At 46.4% G+C, this 23,488-nt stretch overlaps 2 protein-coding genes across 3 annotated transcripts in view; both read right to left on the bottom strand.

The window, feature by feature from the left end:
- Nucleotides 1-3,624: 3,624 nt before the first annotated feature.
- On the bottom strand, nt 3,625-11,659 carry LOC120807438 (histone H3.v1). The gene is made up of 2 exons (XM_040159486.1): nt 9,652-11,659; nt 3,625-7,104 (listed from the first exon to the last, which is right to left on the bottom strand). The coding sequence occupies exons 1-2, from the start codon at nt 11,632-11,634 to the stop codon at nt 6,907-6,909; spliced, it is 2,181 nt and encodes a 726-aa protein (XP_040015420.1). The 5' UTR covers nt 11,635-11,659; the 3' UTR covers nt 3,625-6,906.
- Nucleotides 11,660-14,290: 2,631 nt separating this feature from the next.
- pik3c2b (phosphatidylinositol-4-phosphate 3-kinase, catalytic subunit type 2 beta) overlaps nt 14,291-23,488 on the bottom strand; it is a 48,675-nt gene continuing 39,477 nt past the window's right edge. For both annotated transcript variants that reach the window (XM_040159506.1, XM_040159507.1), the window contains exons 28-33: nt 22,200-22,324; nt 21,910-22,027; nt 18,503-18,578; nt 17,851-17,957; nt 17,414-17,542; nt 14,291-16,445 (exon numbers count right to left, since the gene is read on the bottom strand). In XM_040159506.1, coding sequence (XP_040015440.1) covers nt 16,254-16,445; nt 17,414-17,542; nt 17,851-17,957; nt 18,503-18,578; nt 21,910-22,027; nt 22,200-22,324 — 747 coding nt within the window. In that variant the 3' untranslated portion in view covers nt 14,291-16,253. The remainder of the gene's footprint in view (nt 16,446-17,413; nt 17,543-17,850; nt 17,958-18,502; nt 18,579-21,909; nt 22,028-22,199; nt 22,325-23,488) is intronic.

The following is a 23,488-nucleotide window of genomic DNA, read 5'->3' as shown; positions in this document are numbered from 1 at the left end:
CTGGACTCTGCGAGGACCGTGGTGTCTCTCGGCCCTCAGACTCTCTGTCCGGCTCCGTCCCCTTCTTCCTCTACCCCTCCAGCATGGACCCCGCCGGCCTCGGCCTCTACAAAGGCCCACTGAGGGGCCCTGGCCCCGGGTTCCTGCCCTACCTGACCCCCTTCCACCACCACGGACGCTTCAGCGTCTACGAGTGTCCCTTCGAACCGGCGTTCATCCAGAAACGAAACGAGCGGGAACGTCAGAGGGTGAAGTGTGTGAACCAGGGTTACGCCAAACTGAGGGACCACCTGCCGGGTCAGAGTGCCGACAAGCGGCTCAGCAAGGTGGAGACGCTGAGAGCCGCCATCAGGTACATCAAGTACCTGCAGGGACTGGTGGAGCTGGAGGACGGGAGGCACAGCAGGGGAGAGTCCCCCAAACCCTCGACTCCTGGACCAGACTGTGGAGGAGAGTCTGAGGGGCTCGCGTGTTAAACGCACGCTCTGTCATCACTGTAATGGCTGGTCGTACCACAGTCGACCACGGGGGGCGCTCGGGAGTTTACGTGTTCAACCCGCACTGAGGAAGAGCCACCTGATGAGGATTCATCGGTTCTATTCGGCAAACAACTCCACAGTCCGTCCAGAACCACAAACCAGGACACAAACGCACGTCGGTACCGGCGTCAGACATTACCAGGAATCCACGTGAAGGCCGACTCCGACATGCTGCCTGTCTGTCTGCGGATCTTTGCTCAGACCAGTTTTCATGTGGGCTCATCTGTCAGCGCTGCACTGGTTAGACTCAGTCCTTCTATTTCCCCGCCTGCTACGATGGGCGGCAGGAATCTGGCTTTAGTGAAACCAGAACGCTCGTACCGGAGGACTTGATCAACCATTACAGATCAAACACAGGGGGTCCTGTGGGGACGTGTGTCTCAGAGTCAGCGTGGATCCAGACATTTGATAGAACAGAAGTTCTGGATGTCAAAAACACTTCAGAAGAATTGGCATCAGCAACAAACAGAATAAACTCTGCATTTTCAACGACTGTTTTTGAGTCTGGGAGGTTCCATGGAGGAGAAAAAACATTTCAGGCTCACAATTTACTAACTCATGCTCTAATTAATCATTCTGCAAAATATATAATAATATTAATGCAAGAGAACAAATTACTACTTCGTGTTGTGGAATTTATATCATACTGTGCAATTTGCTTCCTCTCCTCTTGTAGAGGACGAGGCTGAAGTTTGAAGACGACGATGACGAGGGCGATAAAGACTTTCTTTGGTTGTAGCAGAAAAAAAACAGAGCAAGAAAAGCTGAGTCTCAGAAAATATGTCTGGAGAAAAAATGGACCAGTCCCATGAATGAATTTGTCTGAGTTTCCTCTGACAACTGATTGTTCTGGTGTTGACGTACCACAGTCGAGTTACCAATCTGTCGACCTGATAAAGCCTAAAGTGTGTAAATATATGAAACAACACAACTAAAACACAAACTGAGGAAAAAGATCCTGAAGCAGAGTAGCAGTTTTCCATCGTCCCACCGGGGTGGCTAAAAAATAAAAACACTCGCTGCCTGCAGGTGGTGCTGTGCATCCAACCTGCAGAAGCTACTTTCTTTACCTGCAGGGGGCGTCACTGACACGGGCTGCTGCAGTAACCTGCCTCTCCTGGAGGTGGCGCTGCTCCCCCTGCTGGACAAACTGTTGGACTGGTAAATGTGAGTCAGTTAACACACAGATACATGGACACAGGACACACTCCTGTCTCTGGACGGTCCTGTGCCTGGATACAGAGCTGTCTCTAGACATAGTCCCGTCTCTAGACACAGTCCCGTCCCTGGATACAGAGCAGTCTCTAGACACAGTCCAGTCTCTGGACACGGTCCTGTCCGTGGATACAGAGCTGTCTCTAGACATAGTCCCGTCTCTAGACACAGTCCTGTCCCTGGATACAGAGAAGTCTCTAGACATAGTCCTGTCTCTGGACACGGTCCCGTCTCTGGACACGGTCCTGTCTGTGGATACAGAGCAGTCTCTAGACACAGTCCCGTCCCTAGACACAGTCCCGTCCCTGGACACAGTCCCGTCCCTGGATAAAGAGCAGTCTCTAGACACGGTCCCGTCCCTAGACACAGTCCCGTCCCTGGATAAAGAGCAGTCTCTAGACACGGTCCCGTATCTAGACACAGTCCTGTCCCTAGATACACTCCTGTCTCTGGACACAGCCCTGTCCCTGGATACAGAGAAGTCTCTAGACATAGTCCTGTCTCTGGACACGGTCCCGTCTCTGGACACGGTCCTGTCTGTGGATACAGAGCAGTCTCTAGACATAGTCCTGTCTCTAGACACAGTCCCGTCCCTGGATAAAGAGCCGTCTCTAGACACAGTCCCGTCCCTAGACACAGTCCCGTCTCTGGACACGGTCCTGTCCGTGGATACAGAGCTGTCTCTAGACATAGTCCCGTCTCTAGACACAGTCCCGTCCCTAGACACAGTCCTGTCCCTGGATAAAGAGCAGTCTCTAGACACGGTCCCGTCTCTGAACACGGTCCCGTCTCTGGACACGGTCCTGTCCGTGGATACAGAGCAGTCTCTAGACACAGTCCCATCTCTGGACACGGTCCTGTCCGTGGATACAGAGCTGTCTCTAGACATAGTCCCGTCTCTAGACACGGTCCCGTCTCTGGACACGGTGCTGTGTCTGCACATTTTGCTGCCTAAGATGACGAGACGTCTGCTGGCGCCCCCCAGTGGTCAGATTTATTCATCTGTATTCAGAGTATTTGATGAAGCTCATATTTTTGTAATTCATTATTTTAACTTTACTCAGCTTCTTTTTCAGTCAAACCTTCAGCATCATCTGTCAGTTGCACCTTCACGTCCACGCTAGTCCCCGCGATGCGTTGTCCTGGTTCTGACCACATTCAGGATGTGAATCAGACCATGACCTGATTGTTCATACTCTCTGTGTGATTCTGACATTATCACCTGCGTCTCTGAAGCCTCCACATCACAAACAGTCTCCGTCACTGTTGTCCTGAGGAGCGGATCTTCGCAATTGGAGACTTTCACTCCATATCTTCCCCTGGTCAAAAGCAAAAATATGTCTTCCTCCTCTTCGGCGCCCCTCCAGCTGGTGGCGCTCTAGGCCACCACCCACGTGGCCTATTCCTAAAGTCGGTCCTGACGAAACACGTCACATCCGAGATGAAAAATAGATCCAATAAACTTTACAGAATCTGTTCCTTGATCTTCCTCACCTGAAACAGGTTTCCAGAATGCAGAGAGAGAAAAAAGCAAATAACCCAGTGTGTGATCATTAAATACTGATTTTATTTTAATATTTGTCATTTTAGATTGTGAGATGAAGCAGAATGAATTATCCACCAAATGAAGCATTAGAAAAATAAAAAGCTTTTTTTGACTAAAATAACACCAAAGATTCATCTGTCGATTTATTTTTTACCTCCTTCAGATTTTCTGTTTGACAGTTATCGGTTCAAGTGTGGCTTTCCCCTCTGAATTCTTATTATTAGTCAGAAAAACTTCGACTCGATTCATCTTTTCGACACGAAATATCTGTTCACACACCAGTTTCCTGGGTCTGAACGCGTTTCCTCAGTGTTTCCCTTGATATTGGTGCTGTAGGAGGAGAAGCTCACGCAGAGCGAGTTCGGCCTGGAAGCGTTTCACTGAGCCTCACTGTTCAGACTCGGATTCGGAGGCTGGTTACAGGTTCGTTAACTTTCTGCCTGCTGAACTGAAGATCCTGCATTTGAGACCAGAAGAAGAAAAAAAACCCACTCATCGTAACACACTCCCAAATCCAGACTAAACAGGTTCTGAGCAGTATTTTAGTTTGTACTGAATGTGTTCACACTGGAAAGGGCCAAAGTAAAGTTTACTCAGACTCCTTGGTATTTAGACTAAATATGGTGGGTTTTCTCAGGGTGCTGTTGACGGAAATGCTGCAGATGCTCACAGCTGAGAGAAATTAATAAATTGTAGGTGCTGGTGAAAGGGTGAGTTGTAACCGAGCTGATTTTTTTGTTTAGTAAGTGACTGGTGTGTTGCGCACCGTAGAGAACTAACATGTAGAGTGGATTTGGGACACAGCTAATGATTCAGTCACGTCTGCTCGGGTTTGGTCATCAGACTGTAAAACACGGCACCAGTGGGGGAAAGTAACTAAGTACATTTACTCGAGTACTGTAACATCCACACCACTATTCAGAGGGAAATGTACTTTTGCTCCGCTCTACATTTATCTGGCAGCCACAGTTACCGGATTTTACTTTACCAACATGATCGTCTCATTGGAGATTAAACTGCATATGAAATGGCTACGAAAGTTAAGAAAATAGGAAATTATTTACCAGCTACAGCTTCTCAGATATGAGGATATTCTGTTTTCTGTCTCTCTCTGGGTTTCGAACAAGACGAGACATTTGAAGACGTCACCTTGGACTCCGAGGGACTGAGATTTTAAACTACTTTCTGATGTTTAATGGACGATGAAGAGATGATGAAAGATCAAAACACTTTGTGGCTGCTGACTCTGACTTTTTATGGGGATGAGTTATTACTGATTTAGACACACTTCTGGTATCAGGCCAACATTCACCAATCCGTTGTGTTCTTTAGTAAAGACTAAATGATTTTAGAAAATCAGTACAAGTCCCTCCATGCAATTTCCCTCTCGAGCTGAAACAAATAGTCAATTGATCATCAGTCATTTAAGTTGTTTATAAGAGCAAACACGTCAGATAAATGTCTGGTTCCTGCTTCTCAAAGGTGAAGATTTTCCTGCTCTTCCTTATGTTTTATGTTCGGATTTTGGACAATTTTCTCGCAGCTGAGCGAGAAAACCAGACGTCAACGCTCTGGGAAACAATAAAGGCCATTTTCCTCCATTTTCTGACATTTTATAGACCAAACAACGACCTGATGAATCCAGAAATCATAATCGTCTGTTGACGCCCTGTTTCCTGATCTCCAGAAGTGTCTGACTGGCCTTTTTCCATTTTATATCGTAAAGACAGGAAGACGTGGCCTTATTGTTGCTCGATGCTTTCATCTGCGGAGGGAACACTAACAGAAATAAAAGACGTCCTACAGTTATGATTAGTCAGTGGCTTTATATTTAAATGATGAATGAATCCCAATATAGAAGTCTGGAGCTGTAAGGCGAACGCTGGGAATCAACCCAAATGTGTCTGTAACGTACAGAAAGTCGGCAACACACGTCTGCGAAGACTCATCGTTCTTTGACCAGAATCCTCATTTTGGCAGTTTTACCACATTTGGTTAAAGTTCTGGTACAGCTGAGTTACTAGGACAAAACTCTTGACATATCTGAGAAGCCTGGGTTATTTCAAACAGAGATCTTTCTGTAGAGAAGCGGAACAACTCTCATGCTACAGTTTCCTTCATCAGCTGGATGTTCAGTTCAACAGTCAGAGAGATGATCCATTAAAGGGAGCTTTCTTTTAATACCACAGTGATCTATATCGAACTGATTAGAGGCAGAATACTCTGTGTATCGACTGATTATCAGTGATTAGTGAGTCTGAGCAGTTAGAGGAACATTTTCTAATTCATGCAAATCAACCAGAATCCAACACTTAAACTTCAGTTCCTCGTCCTGTCAGACTTCAACACGATCTTTGGCTTTAAAGAGAAACTGGGACAAAACTAAAAGCTTTGGCTGCAAATACAAACACCCCGCTGGGTGATTTCACACGCCCGGATGGTCATTACACCGATTCTGAGCTCCTTCACACCGCAGGTTTATTCTGGACTGTGACGGAGTCTGTTTACTGGTTTTAGCTCCATGTGTGGGGCAAGAGTCGAGCTGCGGTTTGACTGTCAGGTAACCAGCAGTTCTACACCTGAGTCACAGACAGAAGTGGCTGTTTCCATCAGAAATAAAAACACAAGCCTCACGGTGGTTTCTGGTGGAGCTCAAATGAGTCGTGATCACTGACCATTTGATCATTTGATCAGTGAAGTAAATACACGAAAGACATTTCCAATACGAATACCTGCTGCTTTTCTTTGTCTTTTACAGAGTAAACAATCATTGGCTGCGTCTCTAGTGTGGATGTGAGTTGACGGTTTGATTTGATGGCTTATTAGAGGCATGAAGTGGTGGATGATTCCTGTATTTTACAAGAAAATTAGAAAAAATAAACTGATTTTAGTGAAACAAACCCTTTGCTTTCTTTCTTCTTCTTCTTCTAATCATCTGTTGACCCTGTGATTTTCTCAGTTTTACTCTATATTTTTGATGAAAACAGCAGCTCGTTTCTGTATCTGATGTAAAATGTAAAATGGCTGATTACATGAGAGGAACTGTGGTGTGGTCTGAAACAGCTGGAGAAAATACTGAAACTGAAAACGGCTGCAGACATTTTTACCGTGAGAAGAGGAGATCTCTTTCTGTCTGCACGAAGAAGAAAAGACTCGAACACTGATCTCAACCCAAACACAGTTACCACTTCTCAGCTCTAACAGGGTTTGTCCTCACAGTGAAGCCACAAGTTAAGCCCTTCAAATCACCGTCAACACCTCAATAACACATCTCACACGCCAGCATTTTACTAAATCAGTCAGTTATGAAGTTGCCCTGAATCTTGTTGAATTATTCGACTGAATCCAAAAAGACAAAGCTGCAGAAACAAACAGACGTAGACCCAGTCTGAACCACATCAGAAAGAAGACTAAAGTCAGCCAGTCAAGCGTTCAGCAGCTCTCGGTCTGTCCACCTGCTCTCGCTGTGTTTCCATAGTGTTAAAGCAGTTTATATTTCTGCTAAAAAAGTGCAGCTTTTCATTTCCTCATTATGAGACATGCCGAATTACATGGACTTCCTGGGCTTTCGGGAAAGCTGCTACGTCCTCCTTATGCGTCCTGGACCTAGAGGATGGCGAGGCGGCGGTACACTAGGGCACGGTGCTGCGGCTGCAGGCAGTAGGCGATGCTCTGCTCCACCTCCTGGCAGCGTCGCAGGAATCGGCAGCGGTCCCGAGCCAGCTCCTCCCAGGGGCCCCGCCGGTCCTCCTCCTCCTCACCGCAGCTGGCGACGAACTCCTCCACATTATCACAGAATCGAACCTGACAGGAACAAGACTCAAGTGTTAAATGAATGTCAGACTGTTTGTCCACCCTATTTAAATCAGCGAAGGGCGGCTAGATAACAGAAACACCTCTCTGTATAAGACAATACAGAGAAATATAGATGGGCGATATATCGAATTTTTTCAAATTTGGCTTTTTGCAATTTGTGAAATATATCTAGACTCTGAAATTGAAATGAGTGCCCCTCTGCTTTCTGTCCAACAGCAGCAGCAGGGAACCAGGACCAACCTGTCCCAGCACCTGAGACAAACGCAGCAGCGAAACAGGAACAAAGTTTGTCTCTTCAGATTCAGCCGCTAGCTCCCGTCCCAATTCACACCCTATGACTCGACACCGATGGAAAGAAATGACGGAAGCCTCGGTTTTTCACATCAGGAGCGATACTCTACAGGTAAGACACTGCCCACCTGCTTCATTTTATTTGAACAAATAACGCACGGGGACAAACTTGCCAAAGCTGCTATTGTTTTTCTTTACAGTGTTTACAGCGTTTGAAAGGACAACGGCCCAGCGAGTGGAGCTTTCCTACTGTTGGTCTTCACGTGGCCTCGTTCCTGGGAAAGGTGAATATTTTTACTCAGGGAAACTGGTTTTGAATCACATTTTGTCCTCGGTTCATGGAGAGAAAAGGATCGACTGAGATGGTGAATCATCCATCAAGACTGAAAAATATCGGCCAACCCTAATCTGAAACAGTCTGAAGACGAACTGAACACCTGAACCCTCGTGGAGGAGGATCTGTTACAGGACTGTTGGAAAAGACTGACCCAGTTTGACACTGGTGGACAGAAGAAACTGGACACTGAGTGTACATCTGAGAAGGGATGATGACATGTGTACTGGTTTTCTATGTGAAAGCAAACTCAACATACGCTAAATCCACCTAGCTCTGTCCTGAATCAGTATGAGAAACTGGTCTTCGTTTAGATTCTAAGTCACCATGTTTCATCATATGGTGAGCTGCAGTAAAATGTCACAGTGTAAAACCAGAAACAAGGCGGCAAAAGACGACAGAGACGTGGGTTGTGTTTGAGTTTCAGGACAGGTCTGAGTACGGTCACATTATTCAGCTCCATGTTCACAGAAAAGGACTCCAACAATACCTGGAAGAGAAAACGTCACCCTGTTCAAATGTACTTTTCCGACAGCCTTTAAAAGGTCACAGTCTGTCCTCTTTGTTTGTGTTTTATTGTTTGAAATATTCCGACAGTTTCAGTCCTAATCCTGAAACAGTACTTTACTGGCTGATGTTACTGTTGGCTGTTTTTGACATTAGGTTTTATAGTTTGTTTAATTTAATGAAGTTTAATGCTACTGTAAAGTTTCGTTGAGAGTAATCACTTTTTGTTGGGTTTTTTTCCCCTATGTGCCAAATTGCTTGTGCAATTACCTACAGACTAAAATAATGGTTGGGGCATTTGTGCATTGTGAAAATATGCATTTTCACATCATTGTGGACCATTATCATTACAATATTTATAAAAACACAACACTGGTTGTTGTTTTTCACAGGTTGAAAAGTGAAACCAGTCTGCTTACTGGAGAAGTGATCGATCCGTCCTGAGGTAATCCTTCACACTGAGTGATCGCACTCCTACAAAACAACACGGGTAAAACAAGACTTACAGTGGATGGATCTGAACTGTAATTTTCTCATCCTCCGTCGTCATGTGACAATGTAACAGCATCTGGCTGCTCATCAAGACGTTTGTTCGGTTGGACGTCTGTAGACAGCTCGCTCTCCCAGTGGCCACTAGTCTGGTGACTGAGTAACTGTCGCAAGTCGATTCCTCTCAAATAATCACTTTCTCTGACGGTTCACGTTTTCCAAGATTCAGTCTTTCTGAGCTCATCATCTGTGAATCCTGTTATTCTTGGCTCTATGACAGATTCTCTCCCTGGTTCGTGTCTGCAGTAAAGACTTCGGGAGATACAACTGGTTGTTCTCTTTAACTACATGCCACACATTATCTGATAATTGATATAAATACAAACTGATACATTTATTTTGATTTCAGCAACTTTTGACGTATCAAAATAACCATCAATCAGTGCTGCTCATTGATTTGCAGTAATAGACAAAACCAGCAGAGATTTTAGAGGCCGAGCTGCCACAGCATGGAGAAATCTCTGATGGTTGACCCATTCACATTGTCTCAGCGTAGACTTTCATATTACCCAACCCCGCCTCAATCTTTAAAGTACGTATGTAACGTGTTTATCCCAAAAATAATTAGTCTGTGATGTTCAAGACCTATGACTGAAAATATATGTCTGCTATGTCTATAGGTTGTGTCCTGTATTTTACAATAATCAAAAGGTAGAAAAAATAAACTTCATTTTGTGGAACATAATTTCCTGTCTTATCCCTTTAATCATCTAGTGACCCAACAGACAGATCGAAATATTGAAAAAAGATGAATAAAAACTGTTATTGGAGCCAGAGCAGCAGACACAGGCTGAGCGCTGATCAGATGAAATGACAAATAGACTGAATGACAGAGGAAAAGGTAAAAAACTGACCTTTTTGGTTGTGCCACAGCTCCGGGTGGTGGAGGAGCCAGAAGAGGTGGAGGGTTCAGAAAAGCCGCTGTCCAGCCTCTCCTCTGCCTCTTCCTTCCTGTACTCAGGTGGAGATGCTGCTTTATGGTGGGAGGAGTGGGGGGGGGTCTGGGAGGCCCTCTTTGCCCTAACCCGGGCCCTCGGAGCAGCCTCGACAGGCTCTCGAGTCCTGAGCGGGGCCTGGAAGTTGAAGGGGCTGTAGGGGTCTGAGGAGCAGCTGAAGGAGCTCCACAGGCGGAGGCTTTCGGCTTCGTCCACCTCGCTGGCCGAGGTTGAGTCGTCCCAGACGTCTTGGCCAGACGGAGGGGGGAAGGAGGGGAGGGGAGGGGAGGCTGTGAGGGAGAAGAGAGCGAGAGGGGTGAGGTCAGGGGAGGAGGCAGGGGTGGACTGAGTGGAGGGCGGTGGTGTGGAGGTGGGGATGATCCTGGGTGGGGTGCTGCCGGTGTGCTGCTTGGCGGTGAAGTTTTGAGGGTTGTAGGGGTCAAGACTTTGGCAGAAGGAGCCCCACAGGCGCTGTGCCTCCGAGTCGGCCTCGCTGTCTGAGCCTGAGGCTTCATCATCATCTTCGTCATCTTCATCGGTCGAGTCGGACAGATCGGACGACCCCTCGCTGTCAAAACCATCGTCGTCGTCATCACTGGACTCCATGTCTGATTGGCTGCTGTCGTCGTCACTGCAGGGGCAGCCCATGATGAAGGCAATGGCTTTGTTTTGGCACTGGGGGGTGGAGAGCACAGTCGCCTTCTCTGACGGACCCTCCTGAGGGGCTGAGTGTTGCTGCTCTTCCTCGTCTACCTTCCCTGATGTCGGCTCTCCCTCCTCCGATGACTCTTCCTCCATCTCTGTGGCGACAGTGGCACAGCTTTCCGGTTCGGTCTCCTGCCGCTGTTCACTTGGGGATGTCAGCATGTACAGGTGGCACATCTGGAAGTGTTCCTCCTCCAGGCTGGAGTAACCATTGTCCTGATCAGGGGTCAGAAGTGCCACCTCACTGCAGGCGGCGGCATCTCCCGAACTGCTCAGGTGGTTGCTGATGCTGAGCCGGTGGTCTGGTGCAGACCCCTCTGTGTTCTGGACTGTGTGAAGGCCTCCATTGTTAGCCAGCTCCTCTTTGTGGTCAGTCGGTCCAGTGTTTTCTCCCAGCGTCGATTCCCTGCCGCCACTCTGGACAAACACATTGGTTGTTTTGGCAGCGGGGGCTTTTGTCTCAGACCCAAGTTGATGTGGACAAAGCTGGCCTGTCACCGTCCCCTCCTCAGCCCAGGAGAAATCCGACAACAGCCCTTTCTGTGAGCTCTCCTCGCCGCCCCAGAAGCTGCCCCACCACGTCCTGCTTTTACCACCGCTGCTCTTCACTGTGGAGCTCATGGCCTCGGTCACATAGTCCTTCCCTCGTGTGGGTTTTATTTCCTGAGATGACACCGCGCTCAATAGAACATGACTGATAAAAGTCCTAGCAGAAGAGAAATATCCAATCTGAGTCTGCTGGCAGACATTTAAGTCCATTTCTTCTGCGTTTTGAATCCCTATTTCCCGCAGAGAATCAGCGGTAAGCCAGGGTAAAGTGGTGCCGTCCCCCGGCTCCAGCAGGCCGGCGACTCCGTCGTGCTGACACTGCAGGTAGGTCATGTGTGGAGCTGCGTGCTGCGTTAGCGGCATCATGTCGTCCAGCTGTCTTAAAAACTCTCTTTCTTCGTCAGCAAAACTGCTTTTTAAATCTCCACTGATCCACCCGGTCCTGTTAGCGGACGTGGCCGGATTTCGGGGTCGGCCCGGGAGATATTTCTGCAAAAATGAGAGCGCGGGCCTGGACACCACGGACAATAGGCCGATCCACGAGCTTTCCTGACTGTCGAGCCCGGCAGAGGTGACTCCACGCCCGGTCGGAGAAGACGAGCTCTGCCCGCCGGCTAAATGTCCCTCACCGCTCATGTTTCTTAACATTTTCCTCAACTCAAAAGTACAATATATAAATGATGACACCAACTGAGCAACAGTGGTAACTCAGTGACAGACCCAGGTCCTCTTTACCAGACTAGCTGCTACTTTGACAGCTGTCAGACAGGGGGAAGCTGCAGCGACAGAATCGGGTTAGCAGAAGCAGTTTTCATTCAAACACGTCAAGTCTTTCCGGTGAAACATAGTCTTTACACTGACTGGCACACATACCGATCCACACAGTAAGAGGGAACCCAGGAAATATCGCCCATGAGACCGGAGCGCTCCGCAGCGTCGAAGCTTCGCTTAGAGTGGTGGTTGGACTTCTTCCTTGTCGACAGTTTGGTGGAGACGGAGCAGAGAGAAAAGCTGAACACGCTTGAGTCATGATAAGAGGATAAATCCAGGTCTGAAGATGAAATAAGAGCCATTCTGTCTGGTTTTAATCTCCGTGAAAAGGCGGCGACGGCGGCTGAAGGTCTGCGTTCAGCGGCAGCCGGTAGTGCTAGCAGGTTAGCTTAGCAGAAGCAGCTAGCTTGACGGTTAGTTAACCAGGGAGCGACGATTAATTTAAAAAATTTGACCAGAAACCACTATTTCTTAGCCTCGTTGTCCTGCTTTAGATGTTTTTGGCCCGTTCCGATGTTAATTCGGTTTCGGTTTCCCTTCTAAAGTGAAGACCCGACCGCCGCGTCGCTTCTGTCGGTTCAGAGAGATTTCATCAGAAAGTCTAGGGACCGTCCACACTGACTCGTCCTTCCGGAAATGTGAAGCCCGCGGCCAGGGAGCGTCGCGGTGTTACTGAGGCGGGAGGAGCATGTGCCCCCCTGCGGCCGGGACATGATAAGACAGGATCCGAGGTCGTCTGAAGGTCTGTTACATAAGGGTCCCGGGTCCCGGGTCCCAGGTCCCGCTGCAACGTGTTTATCAGTCTGAGACTCCCACACTGTCCATTATCTAGTCCCAGAGCTCCGCGGAGCTGCGGGACATCAGTGCAGAGGAAAACCGTTTAAAACAGTCGGGGGGAGAGAAGAACCAACCTGTCAAAATAAATTCACTGTTACATTTATATCCCCTTCATTATGCCTTATTAATTCAATTACATTATCTAGAGGAGCAAATGCTGCAGGAGGACATTCATTTAACTTTTTTTTGGATTATAGAGGAATGAAGGGAATGAACGCGTCTTCATGTAAATCCTGCAGAACAGGAGAGAAGGCGTGGAAGGAGGGGAGAACGAAGGGAGGAAGACAGAGATAGAGAGGGGGGAAAAAACGACAAGAAGGTAAAGCAAAGGTAAGAAAAGAAAAAGACGAAAAAAGGGCAGAAGGGATGACGAGGGAAAATGGCAAGAAAGAAGAAAACAGGAGCAATGAAAGAAATCATGTTCCAGATTACACTCAAGTTTTTTTCAATTCAAGTTTATTTTTAGTGCAAATAATAGAAAATATGTTCCAAAGTTAAAGTTACAAATTAATAACAGCTTCTTTCTATGTTTGAATCTAAATCAGAACGGTGGCTCCAACTACGCTGCACTGGAAAATCCAATCACATTTTCAATAACTTCAGTATTTCCAGTACAAATACAGACCCGGTTCACTTTGAACTTACATTCTGGCCCTGCAGTCTCAGGGGTCCGGACTCAGACTCAGGAACTGCACTGCACACCACTCTTTTCCATCACCTCTCCAACAGAAAAACCTGATGAATGTGACGCCGGTTCAGACCGTTTCACCCGTTCAGCTGCAGCTCAGTCTCATCTGCAAGTTTTTACAGAATTCCATTCGAAAAACTGCAGTTTTTTCAAAAAGAGTTTAAACAGATTTTTAAAGACTTAACACTTAATCCACTTTTTGGAGTTTGTTAGGGGGGTTGGGGTGTGCACTTGATGTGAATGCATCCTGTTAAATATTATTATTATTATCATTATTATATATCCCTGATGTTTCTTCTTGTTTATTTACTTATTCAAAAATGGTACTAGTATTTTTACATCAGAAAGCAAACACAACTCAAGGATCAATAAACCAAACAATGCTTTGACCAGAAAGAGTTTGTCGGAGGCTGCGAGTGGTGACAGGAGCTGTCTCGCCTGATGTCAGCGGAGATGCGACTGGATCATCAAACGCTGATCCACACAATGTAATAATATACAGAGCATTTCACTCGTGGAAAAAAAGCATGAAACTGTGACGTGAAATAATCGCACATTCGGGGGTCGTTACAATTATTCATCACACAACGGCCTGATTTGTTGCTCAGGTGCGATAATTATCGTCGACCTGGCAACACTGAACAGCAGCAGCTGCAGTGTCAGGACGTGTTCAGGTACAGTTCTGAGCGTGGGTCACCTGTGTTTTCACAGCGAGACAGAAGGACGCAGCCTTAAAGTGCAGGAATACTTCAGGTTGCATGTCCGTGTGCAGCAGAGCCTGTGCAGGCAGCTGGATTCATGAAAGTGTATCTGGTGAGTCGGACACGGAGGACGAGCTGAAACGCCTCCTGTGTGGACACACTGGAAGCCTGCTAGCAACGTACGCAACAACTGTGTGTGTGTGTGTGTGTGTGTGTTGGTGTGTGTGCTGAGTCCAGCCTCGGACTGATCTTCCTCTTATGAAGCAGAGTCAGCCCCACACACACACAAACACACACGTGTGATCACTTCGGTCAGAGCCTCGCCACGGTACCTGACAGCGCCTTCTAGCAGTGCCGGCCTGCAGCTGTCAGTCAGTCAACCAGCCCATCATCAGCCCTCAGCTGCTCAGTAGGAGGGCTGAGCCTCAGCTGCAGCTTACAGGCGATAATGAGGAGCGTTAGGGTCAAAGATAAAGATGAATTCATTATCTCAGTATCTCAGGAAAACACTTGGACTGAAGTGTTAACTTCCCCGCTCACACGTTTCTGTGGACAAGGTGTCAAACAATTGGAGAAGAGTGGTGAACAGAGCAGATCAGTGGAGTTTGTCTCCTGCAGGTTTATCCCCTCGGTTCGTCCCGTCTACAGCGCAAAAACAACCCGCAGAAAATGAATCGGCTCCCCTTCAATATTCACTGCCTCCCTTGGTTGGTAAAACCCCGAGAGGCAGTTTAAAAATGGCCACAAACATTTCCCAAAAACTACAAAATCACAAGCAGAGAAGGAATGAAATGTAGAAACCATTGGAGCAGTGACCATGTCTGAGCAAATTATTAAGGGCTGAGAGGAGAAATCCGAGGACGAGCTTGAAGGCAAACAGAGCAACGTCTCCTCCCGTCAGGATTCCTCTCTCAGACTTTTAGAAGCTCTGGAGCTGAACAGATCAGCAACCGGATGACCCGTCGGATCCGCTTCGCTCAATCCGAACACAGCTTCGGCTGCTTCCTGTTAGCGACCCTAAGGCTAAATCTGTGCATCTACACAAACACAAATTTAAAACTCTTCTCCTCTGTTACTTTGTGCTGAAATCACAACCAAGACTTAGTGTGAGTTTGTGTTTGTTCCGGCTCCGACTGACTCAAGTTTTTATTCATGGGAAGCAAAAAGCTGCAGAAAAATGTCAATGGAATTCCTTAATGCAGCTTTCCAGTCCTGGAAAACGGCTCAACGGGCCGAAAAGGGGGTTTCGTCTCGATTGACAGTATTTCATTGATCCCTTCTGCAGAAAGATGGAAATCACACGCCACACTTTAAAAAAGCAAAATAAAGTTTCTTTTTCATTTACAGTAAAATTGTGTAAAGTGTGAACCAGCTTCTGAACAGTAAATGTGCTGTTTCTTCAGCCTTTATTCATAATTTCCAACTTCTCCTCCTTCTTCTCTGACAGGAATGAGCTTGTGATTGTTTCCCCTTCCACATCTACAACTTCATTCACATCTGAGCAACATGTGCAGACAGAAGGAAAGAATCCAACAGCCAGAATCCAAACCGAACTCCACTCTGAGCCACATCAGAACCAAAGTCAGAGGACGTTTTCACTGAAATCACTTCGTAGGTGAATCGTGAAGAGCGGACGGCTTCCTTCTTTTCTGTCTGAGTGAATCCTCTGAGCTCATGAAGCCTGGAACACAGACAGTCTGTCTGCAGTGAGTCCTTCATTTAAATAAAGACATTTTCTTCTTAATTTATTGTTAAAAATGACTTTAAAAGTCTGGTGATCGTGTGTTTTCACGACGCTGTGAAGTTAAAACTGTTTGATTAGAGTTCCCGCATTGACGTTACATTTGAAGCCGAGTTAAATTAAAAACTAGTTAGTTTAACTCGTTAACTTTGAAGTGACTTCACTGAATCTGAGATTTTAAAGTTTAAAGAACCTGATCCCGTCAGAAAATAAATCTGCCTCATTCACAAAAGTTGTCTCACATTATTATTAGTTTTTCAATCCAATAAATTACCAATAAAATGTCCAGTTTCTGTCTGTTACTGAGTTGCTCCTCTTTGTGTTTAAAAGCTAAACACCTTGAAATGAACTGTAATGATGTCAGTGACGTGACCTTTGACCTTAAACTCCCTCAAACACAGAGGAAAGATCAGCCACACGGCTTTTACTTTGAAGGGATTTCTTTTCTTGTTTCTTCTGTCCTCCTCCCGAGGAGAACCGCTTCTCTTCTTCTCTTCCTTTAAATCCACCACTTCCCATTTCCTGTCCGTCAGTGGGCGGATTCAGACCCGGCGGCACCCAGCTGGTGCCAGTCCACCCAGTGCTGACCTGGGACTAGCTTCTTCAGGGGGATGAAGGTCTCTCCCAGCAGGGTGTTCTCCCAGAAAGCCCCGTCACCCAGAACCCGCAGGTGGATCACCCTCTGGTCCAGGTCCCCCCTTGGGATCCGCTCATACACCAGCTGGGGGGGGGGGGCAGAACAGAAGACAAAAGAAACAATGAGGGCAGACAAAGTTCTCCACTGAATGAATTCCATAACGACAATCTGTGTGTGTGAGGCCTTTGAGAGTTTTTTTTTTTAGAGAAATATGTTCAGAGTTGGAGACCTGAGACCTGGACTCAAAACCAATACGAGGATTTGACTGGACCTGGTGCTGACACCTGTAAGACTACAGGCTCCTTCACACTGTGAGAGTTTGGGCTGTTTGACACAAACTCTGACAGTCACGAGAGAAACAGCCCAAACGCTGGTCCCAGGTCTCACAGTGAGACTCGTCCACCAACAGCCCCTTTGGAGCTTTGGAGACCAGAAACAGCCTGTGGCAAAGTTTGGGGAATTCAGGGTCAAGCTCCAGTTCTGAACGAAGCTGAGATGAGATGGATGACGTTGTGTCTCTGCTCTGATACTTTTTTTGTCTTTCCAAGGGGGAGCTACATCCAGCCCAGAGTCTGACACTGGTGTCAGCAGACCCGTCTCAGTGTGGCGTGAGAGAAACCTCGCAGCGGGTTGACCGTAGCTTTGTGTGCATCTTTGTACGCCTGCACGCATTGTCAGCATGAGCAGCTTCTCGGGATACACCAGTGTCTCGTTCCTCTGCGTCGAACGCATCGCGACTTCAGAAAAGCAGAGGGAGACAAGCGTTCGTGAAGAGGCTTCACGGCTGGTTCAGGCCAGGACCACTGTCACATTCTGACCTCTTATCCCCACACAGGGGACGAGTTTCAGATCCTGTCATGCTTTTCTGACTGTCTTTAAAGACATAGCCTCCGAGTGGACTTCCTCTCTCACATCACCTCCACTTACCTGCGGTCTGATGTACCTGAAATATTTCATTTGAACACACACCTAACAGCCAATCAGAAATCAGGACTTTGTGTCGTAAAGTTGAAAAACGAGAACCACCGGAGTCAGACTGGGTCAGTTTGTACCATCTCGTTGTAGGTGGGGTTACAGGTGCGTCGTGCTGCCTTGGTCTTCCTCTTGCTGGTCTTCTGGGGGTCTGGGAGGAGGTAGAGCTTCACGTAGGGGTCCGGGTCTGTCCCGTCCTGCAGGGGCTGCTGCACAGACCACACACACACACACATCTACATCAGTCTGTCTGAAAGGTAACCAACCCACATTCAGCTGGGTTCACAACAGCCAATCAAAACATCTGTGTGAGAACACATGACTCTCAGGTGGGCTCCAGTAAAAGCAGCTCATTATTTTACCATGAGCAGGCAAGAAATTGATGATAACGTGAACACTAGTAAATCGCAGCCTTGGGCTGAATTAATCCTCTGCAGACAGTGAACCTGTGATGTGTTTACTGTACAACACGTTACACAACAGAGTTACACACACACACACACTGAGTCAGACTGACCAGGCCTCGTATGTGCATGACCATGATGAAGAGTTTGTCGTTCTTGTAGGAGATGGAGAGCTTGACTTCACCGAGCTCTTTCTCTGAAGCCGGAGACCACGAGATCTCTGAAACACGCACAAACGCGCACACAACACGGACGCACAATCCACACAGAACACGCAACACGTAGAAACACATCAGATCCCCAGCATATAAAACAGAGAACACACAGCTCACACCCTCATCAGTGCAGTTTTCTCTCTGTTATACTCTGACTGTATGAGACAGTTCTCTACACTGAGGCCTGGACACAGACCAGCTCCTGACTGCAGCTGTCAACCGTGACGTAGGAACAAAGACCAGATGCTGTGTTCAAACATGGGCCCCGTTCGGTCCAATGAAAGCTGCTCACTGGAGCACAGGCTGAAACAGTCCTGCAGGCAGAGTCAGAACTTCGGGGAATGATTTTAAATCCAAGATGAAGTCAGTCTCTGCGGCACAGTTACTCATTAACAGAGAGGAGACAGACATGTTGTCTGACCGAGGAGAGCTCTGTAACTGGTTAACCAGTAAAACCACAGACTCAGTGTGTCTGAACTGAACTCAGACTGGAACATCTGGTCTTTAACCCTGACCCTGTGTGTGTGTGTGTGTGTGTGTGTGTGTGTACCTGCTGGTTTGTTGGTTGTTGATCCTGGTCTCTCGTCTCTGGGCAGCGGGTGGAAGAAGGTGTAGACCAGGTCACACTGTAACACACACACCGACACACACACACACACACACACACACACACACACACACACACACACACACACACACACACACACACACACACACACACACACACACACACACAATTCACATATTGAAAACACAGATTTGAAACACCTGCTACAAAGTGACAGATGAGACTCATGTTTTTAATTCAATATCTATACAATTCTTTGGACTACTAGGACCTCTTAAAGGACTGCTCAAACCTAGGGGACCTGTAGAACCTCACCAGTGACCACTAAACCTCCTAAAGAACCACTAGATCCTTCTTAATGACTACTCAAGCCTCCTAACATCATCCATAGAACCTCACCAGTGACCACTAAAACCTTCTAAACAACCCCTAGAACAACCCAGAGGAGCTCTAGAACCTTCCCATCAGCCACTAAAACGTCCTAAACGATCCTGAGAACCTCCTCAATAACCACCAGAACCTCGTAAAGGACCCCCTAGAACCTTCTTAAGATTCTGTAAATAATGTACTGACGTGGTGAATGAAATGAAAGTAAAACCCAATATAAAGTGTGTCAGTAATCCTGGAGCCAGGTTTCTCCTTCGGTTTGAAACCTGTCTGTATTTTACTGTTTTGTCCTGATGCTTCGATGTTTTTCAAATTCACTCTCTGGTCCTGCAGAAACTGAATCAGTCTGATGGATCATTGACGTCCTGCAGGATCGACGTGCTGCCACAGAAACAGGAAGTCCAGCAATTAAAGTAATAATCGGCTTTTATTGATGTTTCACTACACGATGACGAAGCTGAATATGAAGCTGCCTGGTTTTCCTGTGAGACCAGAACGAGTAGAATAAACTCAGCAGAGTTTCACTGTAATGACAGAAACCTCCTGACAGAAGCTCAAATGCAAAACACATGTAAATATAATGTCTCTGAAGTTTCCCAGTCGTCCAGGTCATGGTGTTTCTAGGCGCTATATGAAGACAGCCGTGGAGCGCTTAGAAAAAATGTTACTATTCTTATTTTATTATATTAACAAGTTAAAAAAACAGTTTTCAGTCAGTGTGTGTGAGAACAGATGGAGAGTAAACGTCCTGCCAAGTTCCTAAAACTGGACAGACCTGATACGGCAGCAAGGATCCACACCCATAGAGAGAGAGTGTGTGTGTGTGTGTGTGTGTGTGTGTGTGTGTGTGTGTGTGTGTGTGTGTGTGGGTGTGTACATAAGTGTACGCCTATCTTTGTGATGACCACTTTGGGTTACATACCTTACAGAGTGAGGACATTTTGTCTGGTCCCCACACCTTCAAAGGGCTGTTTGAGGGTTCAGACCTGGTTTCAGGGTCAAGGTTAGAACCAGATTTAGATCAGGGTCAGGGTGAGGGGCTGGGGAATGCATTATCTCAATGAGTGTCCTCACAAAGATAGAAGTACAAGTATGTGTGTGTGTGTGTGTGTGTGTGTGTGTGTGTGTGTGTGTGTGTGTGTGTGTGTGTGTGTGTGTGTGTGTGTGTGTGTGTTTTGAACACTGATGTGCTTCCTCCAACACTTCTCAGAAACCACTGAGGGAAAATGAAACTTGAGACGTGTGAACCTGAACAGAGTGCATGATGGGAGCATGAAGACAGAGTCCTGACCCGCCCTCACTGTCTGCGAGCTTCGTTCCTGTGCAACGTTCCTCAGGAATAAACAACCTGAGGTCTGAAACCTTAACTGAGTTCAAGCCCTTCATTTAAATAACGTCCCAGTTGTCAGTCTTCTCCTGGTTTGGCAAAATGAACTCAGCAGAGCTACAGCCAACGATTATTTTCATTCTAGATTCATCCACAGATGATTTTCTCAAATCGATCAATAAATCGTAGGTCGTAAATAAAATGCAAGATATGTTGCATTACCTGGCAAGGAAATGTATTTTGTTATGAGAGAAGGAAAAAGCTCCTCCGTCAATCCTTTGAGGTTCTGCAGAATGCACTTCATTTGATTGAGAAACTCTTTTTGAGACCATTGTGCCACCACAGAGAATGTGATTTGTCAGGGTCGTCCCGAACACCAGCAGGGACCATAAGTACAGGAACTTAAATTCTTTGTTTTAAACCAAAACAACATTTCATCATATACGATAAAACAAGTGTCAAATCTTCACATTTGAGAAGCTATAATCAGCAGATGTTTGGTATCTTGGCTTAAAAAATGACTGAAAATCGATTATCAGAATTGTTGCCGATTCCTTTTCTGTCGATTGACTAAGCAATTAATCGTTACAGCTCTAGAAATTCGTTTTCAAAAAGGCATGAAGGCAGACAGGACCCTGCCACGTGTCGATGTTTGTCCGACTGTGGGTTTTAGTGAGTCAGATCAGCTGATCGTCTCACCGGAGTAACTAAAGCCTGAGTCTGATTATAGTCTGTTACACTTAAATGATGCAGTGATAAAAATGTACTCAAACTGACACTAACTGTGGTGGAGCTTTAGTTGTGGTACGATTGTTTTAGTAGTGACACTATATATATAGTAAATCAATCATTAATTCATTATTTCCAGACAGAAAAAGGAAAGTGAGTTATTCATTTGACAAACTGAAAGATCTTTTTGTCGCCGTTTTATTTTGCAGTGCATCATTTAAATGCAACACAAATTCATTCACGACTTTACTTCGTTGAATTTTTCAATGTATGAATTTATTCAGGAATCCTGATGAAACACTTGAAAAGTCTCCAATTATCTGACGGCACTCATCAGCGTCGACTGTGGGAAACAGGACAGCGTGTTTTGTCTTTTATTCTGAAAGTCACTGTGACTGAAAACATTTAGGAGAGAAAAGATTTTGACCTGACGACGAAAACCACATTTGTCTTCCGCTGAATGTAAAACATGAGCCTCACAGTGACCAGGAGCCGGATTAACCCCCCGAGGGTCAAACTCTTTCCCTGTTTTCTGATATTTTATTTACTGATCAATCGATCAATTATAAGAAAATAACTATCAGGCATATTGATAATGAAGACCGCTGTTTGTTCTGCTCTGATGGAATAACACGACTTTTCTGTCTGTTCAAAGTAATCTGATAATACACAACTTTACAACAAATATAAACTAAAACAGTTCAGATTTTGAAGCTGGATTTTGACACGAGTCCCTCTTCAAGACCAGGACCCGTTAATCAGAATAATATAGATTATATAGACCCAAACGGTGTGAAGTGAGCCCGGGGCTTTCGTGGCCCCCAGGGCCCCCAGGGCCCCCAGCGTGTGCCCTGTCGCCCTGTCTGTGATCCAGCTTTGCAGCTGTCAGATTAATGCGGAGCAGGAAACCAGACTGTGCAACGGCAGAGGTCAGACTGTGACTGACCTGGGCCACCTCCGGGCCGGCGTGGATCAGGTGCCAGACATAGCCGTTCAGCTCGTCTTTCCTCCTGTCTGCCATCGCCTCACCTCGGGACCGACCAATCACAAAGCGGCTCGGGAAACTGGGGGCGGGGCAAAAAGGAGACCTGAAATCACCTCCATTTTCCCTGTGATGGACTTTACAGCTGCGTGTTGTCTGCATTCTAACGACATACAACTTATCACAGGTTAACGGAGTTCGTGATTGGATATGTGTGTGTGTGTGTGTGTGTGTGTGTGTGTGTGTGTGTGTACCTGGGCAGTCTGGATGAGGGGAAGATGAGTCTCAGTTTACTGTGAAGTTCATGGAACTCTTCAAACGTTCTCTGAACCAGCTGCACCTCCTGCTGACCCTCACGCTCCACCTTCACCACAAAGGCCTGAAACACACACACACACACACACACACACACACACACACACACACACACACACACACACACACACAATGTAACCCCAGACTGGCAGAAATATGAAACGTGTTCCTGACGTGATGATAACGTTTGTATTCTGTCAGTTCTGATTTTTCTGTCATTCAGAGAACTGAACTGTTACTGAGGCTCTTCCTCAGGGTTTAATGCAGCTAATTAATTATCATTTTAATTCTAGTAATTAAAGTGATTCCTGTGACACTGGAATTGAATTACTCTGGAGGTCCTTCGCTGATAACGTCGGCTGAATGAAGACTCGGCCTCTAACTTCTTTGCGTCGACGTTTACATGAGGAGAAACGATGAGCATCTCAGTCTCTGTCTCTGTTCCCTTCTGGTCCCAGAGACATGTTTGGTTATTAGTGACGATAAATCAATCGTTTCTTTCTTCTAGTGGTGAAAGACAAGTGATAAACGTACGAAATTACTTAAAAAGCAGAGATGCATCAAACCGCCGGACTCCACATCAGGCTCATCTGTCTGTGCCTCTGTCTTTTCTCTTCTCACCGTTATTAATTCTATTTTTAACATTTCGAAGTTTGTCTTATGTTTTCACGATCATCTCATTATTTATATGTTCGACCGATTTCATCCCAACTAGTAGCTGTACCTTTTAAAAATCGTTTGTTCGGAAACAAACTGGGAGCATTACAGAGCCTCAGCTTCTGTATTTAGTCTTTCAGAGCTGCAGGAGGCTCACGCAGACAAACGAGCACCAGGTTTACTTAGAAAGTGGCGACGACGCGGTTGTGACCTGCGTCTATTCAGTCTGAGACTCACCGCGCTCAGAAGAGAAATGAGGAAGTGGTGAAACTGTTAGACATTAGCTCAGGTGAAATATTATCCTACAAATGTGATATTATAATCTCTGACAGATCAGGAAGCAACAAAGAGCTGGTCAGGGTGGAGCAGGCGGAGCAGGAGCTGGTGCTGATGTGGATGTTACTGAGGTCAAACTAACACTTAAAGCTACAGTCAGTGATTCCAATCCAACAGCCTTGTTGTCAGATTCGGTGAACATCTCCTCACGGTCCGTTAGCTGTCTGTTCTGTGTGTGCACTGAAAAAAATCAGGTGCTTCCTACACAGCCCTGCTTCTGTCAATGAGAAACAAA

Source organism: Xiphias gladius, chromosome 21, assembly GCF_016859285.1.
Source record: "Xiphias gladius isolate SHS-SW01 ecotype Sanya breed wild chromosome 21, ASM1685928v1, whole genome shotgun sequence".
Classification (NCBI taxonomy): Eukaryota; Metazoa; Chordata; class Actinopteri; order Istiophoriformes; family Xiphiidae; genus Xiphias; species Xiphias gladius.
This window is presented reverse-complemented; position numbering and strand designations above follow the sequence as displayed.

Coding starts and splice junctions, on each gene's coding strand:
- LOC120807438 (XM_040159486.1), bottom strand. CDS start 11,634: ATGTTAAGAAACATGAGCGGTGAGGGACATTTAGCCGGCGGGCAGAGC. Junction 7,105..9,651: donor GCTGTGGCACAACCAAAAAG/GTCAGTTTTTTA, acceptor TGTTCCTGTCAG/GTTCGATTCTGTGATAATGT.